Below are 7,268 nucleotides of genomic sequence, written 5' to 3'. Positions count from 1 at the left end.
GATCTCTAGACCAAGCTTACTATCTTTTAATTAAAAAAAAACTCCACTTGTCTCAAAATGTGCAGTGAATAACGAAAATTGTGCCTGGAAATCAAAGTCAGAACCACGAATATGATAACCATATGCCATTTTACTGTTACTACTATTGTCGTTACTACTATTTACTACTACTACTAATAATAATAATAATAATTATTATTATTATTGTTATTTCAACATTAATATATGTGTGATCAAAATGTAGTAAACTCTTACCTTTCTTGTTTATGAGCTATCATCATCATCACTCTCATCTTCTGAAGAATCTGTTACTTGTACACAGATTTCAATCTTTTCATCAAAAATAGATTGAAAGTTTTCGTGACTTCCTTCAATGCTTTCTACATGTTTGATATAATGTATCCACTTTTCGGGAGTCACATGATTGCACGGTTCCTTAAGAAGTTGTATTACTTCCCCTACTGGTCGTTTCCTTAAATTTCGAGACGAAACCCTACCCTTCAGTTCTGACCACACTATTTCGATGGGGTTGAGGACGCAATGGTAAGGTGGTAAACGTAGCACAATATGCCCATATTTTGCAGCTAATTCGTCCACCGCATATTTCTTTTTTCTGTCGGTAACAAAAGTGTTCTGTTCTATAAACTCAAGGAGAACAGTAATTATAGGAACAGGATTAGGAATGGGGATATTATGCAAGGTCATATAGTTAAGAATTTGACTTTTCTTCCAGGAAGAGGTTGGTTTTGGGTTTAAAACACGACTGTGATACGGGGCATTGTCCATAACAATTATAGATGGTGTCTCAAGGTGTTTCAATAGTTTCTTCTCAAACCAGTTCTCAAAGATACCTGCATTCATGCTACCATGGTAATCTGCTGGAGCATCAGCCATTGTTTTGTGTGTTATTAGAAGCGCATCGTTAATGAAACCTGAACGCCCCCCGCAATGTAGAATAACAATTCTATCACCTTTATTCCCAGTACTCTTTACAGCACAATTGTCCCAATCGTCTGTCCAGTTCTTCATCCGACAGGAGTTACTATCAAACCACGTTTCGTCGAGGTACACATCTGCATAACCCTGAGCACGAAGATTATTGATACTATGCAGGTATCTATATTGCCATGCAAATACATGTGGTGATTCACTACGAATACATTTTTTCACCGAGGTTTTATATTTAAAACTCATACTTCGTAGCAGGCGATAAACTGTGGTGAAAAAAATTCACATTTTTCACTTACATTACTGTTTGCTTATGCAACTTAGCTCCCCTCCCAATTACAAGATTATCTCCTTTCGTCGGAGTTCTTGGAGAAGAAGGCCCGGGCTCCCGATTTTCGTACAAATATTGCTCGTTACGAGTGTTATTGTTTAACCAAGATCGGAAAAACATTGACATTGTAGCGAATTATAACCGGACGCACTAACACAAAGAGTGATTCAAGACTGAAAGAAATCTTGAGAAAAGGGGACATTTGGTAATCTCCTTTTCTGTTTCTAACCGAGGGTCGCCTCTTGTTTTCTTAGATTTATGGCCAGTTGACAAGGGTCAGAGCCATGTGGGTGATCTGTGAATTCCTGGAACCAGGGTTCTCTTGATCTAAAACCATGTATAGTATTCAATTAATTGCAGTTCTGTACTGCCCCTATTAAAGCAAGTTTATATGGATTTTTCTTACCTTATTCCATAGATGTTGAAGATTTGCATCCGACCTTTTTGTTTAGGTTAGACTTTGTCAATACTTTTTGAAAAGTCTCCCGCTTGAGCTCTGGAATATGCACAGGCGCAAAAAGGGAGAGTGTGAGTGAGAGAAAGATTTGAAAAACACATACACATGATGAAAAAAGGTTCTCTAAGACAGAAAGAGACAACGACGAATGAAAAACTGCACACTGTATTAGCATTATGGAAAAGAACGTACACAGCGTTTACTCGGATTCTTGCAAATGATCGCCTAGCATCAGTGCTATATTCACATTTTCAATTTCTCTGGCATAAGGAAAGAAAAATCCTCATAAATTTGCTGGAAACAATACAGAACTTGAATAAATTGAACCCTACTAAGCGTAATCATCATAGCTGAGAGGCTTTAAGATGAGAGTCTTTCGAATTTTAACTGTCCTCGATGTTTGTGTGTTTCTGTCCCTGTCGGTATAGCTTATTGGGAAATGAGTAAAACTAAAGTAAAGCATAATAATTAGTTAATCAAGTTACTTAGAAACGTTCCGTAGAAGTAAGGGCCTTAGGGATGTAGTTATAATACTTTTGTTGTTCGTCAATATGCGTTCGAACCCCAAAACTTCCACTACTTGCTTTTTACTTTTTTTTAGCTACGTCGAAACGTTAAATTTTTGTTTTTCATCAATTGTAAATGGCGTTTACATTCAAAATAAGAGTAGTTATGGTGACATTTATTTGGGTATATTTTTAAAACAACCAAAGAATAAAAACAATACGCAAGGATAAAAATTACCCTTACTAGACATTATCAATAATAATTACTACGAAAGACTAAAGCGAACAGTTGAGCTTCTAACGAAACTTAAAATTTTGGTCAAAGCGTACTTTTGAACTTGCACAGCGAAATCACTGCACAGTATGTTATTATCTCTATATTTTTTCCTAGATTGTATGTTATTTCGTTTATTAGTGGGCAGTAATTTTTCTCCAATTCGTCGAATCAATGAATCGATGAACGAGAGAAGCGTTCGTTCCAAAGAGCAGAACTGAACTTAGTAAGATTTGAGTTATAATTTTAGATGGCAGAAAAATGTAGGGGTAACGTACTGGACTTACGAGTAGTATAAGTCCAAAACATAGGTTCAAATCCTGGTTAAGCCAAAGTATATTTTTTTACAAAGTGATCGTGAAGAGTCGAAGATTGACTTCTCATACTAAAGGAGTAATTCTTAAGAATGTGGAAGCAAACACTTGTATCATGATATAAACGATTTACAAATGTTGGTTGGGAAAAGGCAAATTATAACTATTTGGGCTACTAGGACAATTCGAAATACTTAATTAGTCTGTAGCAGTGTTGAGCAAAATCAATTGCAATTGATCAATCAATTTAAAGTAATTGTTCTGAAAATTAATTGCAATTGATTTCAATTTGTCCCTTGAAATTAATTTCAATTGCCATTGAATTCAATCATAAATTGGCAATCAAATTTTCGTCAATAGCTAATTATTAATTGGTCACCAGCCAATTGAAACTTGTAATTGTTAATTGTCAATCGGAAAGGATGCAATTGAAACCTTTAATTGTTAATTGCAATTGACAATTAAAACTTGTAATTGTTAGTTGTAATTTTTGATTGCAATTGAAGTCAGCAATTAAAAGTGAAGATGAGAAAATACGTATGTGTAGATTGTGTTGTCCACTTGTTACTGCCTTACATATTTCAAATAAGGTACATATTTAAATGCTGGATAACTACCATCCCTTGCCCCCCTGGGAAGAAAGACGTGAAACTCAGTATTTTTAAATATATTTTGTTTAGGTTCTATCATCCTTGAAAGAACTCTATATGCCGTCGTGGATACAATTTACGGACAAAACATTGACTGCTAAAAAAACGACCGAGTAAACAGCGACTGCCGAAAAAATCAGCGATAAGGAAAACACACCCTATCATTATGAAAAGTCTAAAAATTAGCGGGTAACTGGGAATAATACAGTCCCCGAGGCTGGAGTAGTTCCAATAATTACACACATGCAAGATATATATATATATCAATCAACTTGGCTTGGCGAAGGAAAGCGATCGGTACCGGAATTGGTCACTTGCGGTCAACCACTGCTGGTACATGGTACCTAATGCACTTTACAGGGGCGGGGTGTTTTAAGCTTTTGCACACACAATATAGATACGTCAACTGGTTTTGACGAACGAAAACGGTCGTTACCGGAAGGGGTCTCTCCCGGCCAACTACTTCCTGTATATGGATGGGCACGAGCGCATTATGTTTAAAACTAAACTTGACTCGAAGCAGACATTTTTGAGCTCGACTCGAAAACACGGCTCGAAAAATTTCCCCCAACTGGGCTTAAATTCGGGTCGAGTTTTGAGTCAAGTCAATTGGAGCTAAATCCTTTGTGGAAGCTCTTTCGTGACTAAGCGGTTAGTGTACGCGCCTTTGGCGTTTGAGACCCGGGTTCGATTCCCAGCGGGAGCTGATGTGGTTCGGATTCCACGTTAATCAGTAGGTCTAAGGCTGAACGAGACGCTAAACCAAAATCAACTCAACTCGACTCAACTAAATCCTTTGTGTAGTTCCTATACTACTCTCTTCAAGTATCCTTCATAGATAATATACTTATCAATGATATTACTACAACTTATTATTATTATTATTATTATTATTATTATTATTATTATTATTATTATTATTATTATTATTATTATTATTATTATAACAACACCGCGTATAAACGGGAAATATAGGCGGTTTGTATCTGAATACTAAAAACTAGTTGACTGTCGATCTCGGTCATCAAGAAATCTTCAGGAGGCAAGGACATCGGTCACGACTTTTTGGTTTAAGTTTAGGAGGAGGAAGTATTCGGGCTCGAGCTAAAAATTGTTAAATGTTATGGGGCGCCGGCCAAACATGCTCAAAACTGCTCGTCTCGGGTTTAGGGTTATCAACGATTCAAGCGGCTCAGCTCACAGCTCATGCACTATCGAGCCGAACCCAGAACTAAGCCGAGCCAACAGCTCACCCAACCGAGCCAGGTCGAGAAATGTCTCACTCCAGCCGAACCAAACCGAGCTGATTGCTCACCACAACCGAGCCGGTTCGAGCCATCGACTCAGTTGTGCTGAATCGAACCTAGCCGATGGACTCGTTTCAACGGAGCTGTCTCGAGCAACAATCCAGCTGAGTCGATAACTCGTTACTTCCGAGCCGGCTTAAGCAATCGGTTCAATTGAGTCCAGCCGATGGCTCATCCCAACCGAGCCAGCTCAAGCTGTTCGCTCAGTTGAACAGAGCCGACTCGGGTGACATCAGTATCCTGGTTGGGCTTTTCCTTTGGCTGAAAAATTAGAACATGCAGTTCTCAGCCTTGATTGTAAGAACTACAATATATATACTTATGTTGGTGCTTATGACAATTGATGCTGTCTCGTTATAAAAATTTATCATCTCTCGTTATCGAGACGAGATGAGATACTCTAAAAGTACTCCTCGAGATGCACTAAATGTACTAGACAAGATGCACCCCTGTCGAGAGCAACACTAAAAGTATTTCACATTAGTGCTTACATTTCTCATGGCTTTCCCTTTCTAGTATAACCTGGTCATGGTTTAAAACGATTTAAATCGAGCTGAACGAAGGAGTTATTTATCAAACAACGCTCGACTCGAAACTCGACTTCAATTTAGTGAGCTAAAAATAAACTGAACGTGTTCTAGAATTTTGAAAAAAAAAATCTCTTTTATGGGGGGCACTTTCTACATATGGGAAATTGATAGTGGGTTGATTTGTAAAAATAATCGAAAACGATCGATATTAGTTGAGAAGCAAAAAATACAGTGCTTCGCATTATATATCCACTGCTTTCTGTTATAATAATTGCTGAAGCTTCTGTTTAGCGTTTAGAGCACAAGGAAACCAAGCATAAAGTTGTGAGAAAAATAGACATAAAATTTGTACAGTAAGCTTGGTTACATGGAAATTTTGAGTTTGAACGGTACACTTAATTATATGGAAAATTTTACATTTTTTCTTTACGTTGGTCTACTTTACGTTGATTTGGAACTTTCAAATTTCATTCTTTTTTCCATTAAAAATTATCTATAATTAATTCAACAAGGAAATAGTTATCTATAATATTTTAATTGAATTTGGCCCATGACAAACATTTTACTATTTTATTTCGTAAAGGTCAGATCCACCGTTATTGTAATAGAGCGGTGGTTGAGAGATTGATCATAAAAATTCAAACTCCGATGAGTTATAATTTCATAGCTTTGTTTTATTACAATCGTAAACACCTTTGTCAGTAGAAAAGAGGGCGTGGATCATGGATCAGAGTTGATGACGATGGGTTTTGGTGGGTACGTGGTTCACAGTAAGTGACAGTGGTTCATGGTGGGTGGTGGGTTAGAGTGGGTAATGGTGGATCAAGGTGGGTCACAGTAGGTCATGGGTCACGATGGGTGGTGAGTCAGTTTGTCGTGGGTAAAGCTTTTATTGACCAACGCCATCTCTGAACTACAGTGTTGAATATTAATCAGTGATAATCAATTGCAATTGATCAATCAATTGAAAGTAATTGCTGTGGAAATCAATTGCAATTTAATTAATTACCAATTTATTTCAAGTGCAATTGAATGACTGAATTCAATTGCACTTACTTTCCACTGCAATTACCTTCAATCGATTGATTAATTGCAATTGATTCTCATTTATTAATGGTCAACTGCAATTAACAATTGACCATTACTTACTTCAATTGTTAATTGCAAATAAAAACTAAATTTACAGATTAATTGTAAATTGTTAATTCAATTGAAATTTGCCCAACGATGGTCTGTAGTATCCACTTTTCAGGTTATTGTTTTTTTTTTTTTTTTTTAGAAAGAAACACTACTCCATTTGATAAAAATGTTTTGACTAAAATGACCGGTGGAGTGTTGGTATCATAATAGACTTCGAACGAAAAAATCTCGCTTCGAATTACCACGAGGTAGTATATTTTTCCCATAAAACATTCGCTACCAACGTTGGTTGGAGAAGTCCAAGGCATCACCGGCGAGAATCCAATAAATAGTGTGTGCGGTCTCCATCATACAGAGAGTAATGATAAATAGTTTTCATATCTACATTCATCTATAGTTCTTTCTCTCTCTCTCTCTCTCTCTCTCTCTCTCTCTCTGTCGATCTTGACGTTTCCTTATCATGTCTTACATCTTTCTCTTCTCTCTCTCTCTCTCTCTCTCTCTCTCTCTCTCTCTCACACACACACACACACACACACACGTACATACACAAATCACACATACAAACACACACCTTATGTCAAGGAAATAAGTAAAATCTCTTTTCTTCCTCTGGGTTACCGAGTCTCAATCGGATCACCGTGTCACTGCGATGACCCGTTTCAGCTCTAGCGTGTTCATTCTATAATTGCACATTACAACGTTATATTCGCAATAGGTGAAATCGTGAGTGGATGTTCGGAACAGACAAATGTTCAGAAGTGACTAGAAAATGACCCCCATTTTGGTTATTTCAAGAGAGATTTTATTT

The 7,268-nt window shown here is 37.0% G+C and overlaps 1 protein-coding gene across 1 annotated transcript; it reads right to left on the bottom strand.

Annotated features, from left to right (window-relative positions):
• Window positions 1-264: 264 nt before the first annotated feature.
• On the bottom strand, window positions 265-1,194 carry LOC145685097 (uncharacterized). Its single transcript, XM_081757443.1, has one exon. The coding sequence runs from the start codon at window positions 1,192-1,194 to the stop codon at window positions 265-267; it is 930 nt and encodes a 309-aa protein (XP_081613569.1).
• Window positions 1,195-7,268: the final 6,074 nt, after the last annotated feature.

Source organism: Thermobia domestica, chromosome 5 (assembly GCF_964235325.1).
Source record: "Thermobia domestica chromosome 5, izTheDome1.hap1.1, whole genome shotgun sequence".
NCBI classification, from domain to species: Eukaryota; Metazoa; Arthropoda; class Insecta; order Zygentoma; family Lepismatidae; genus Thermobia; species Thermobia domestica.
This window is presented reverse-complemented; position numbering and strand designations above follow the sequence as displayed.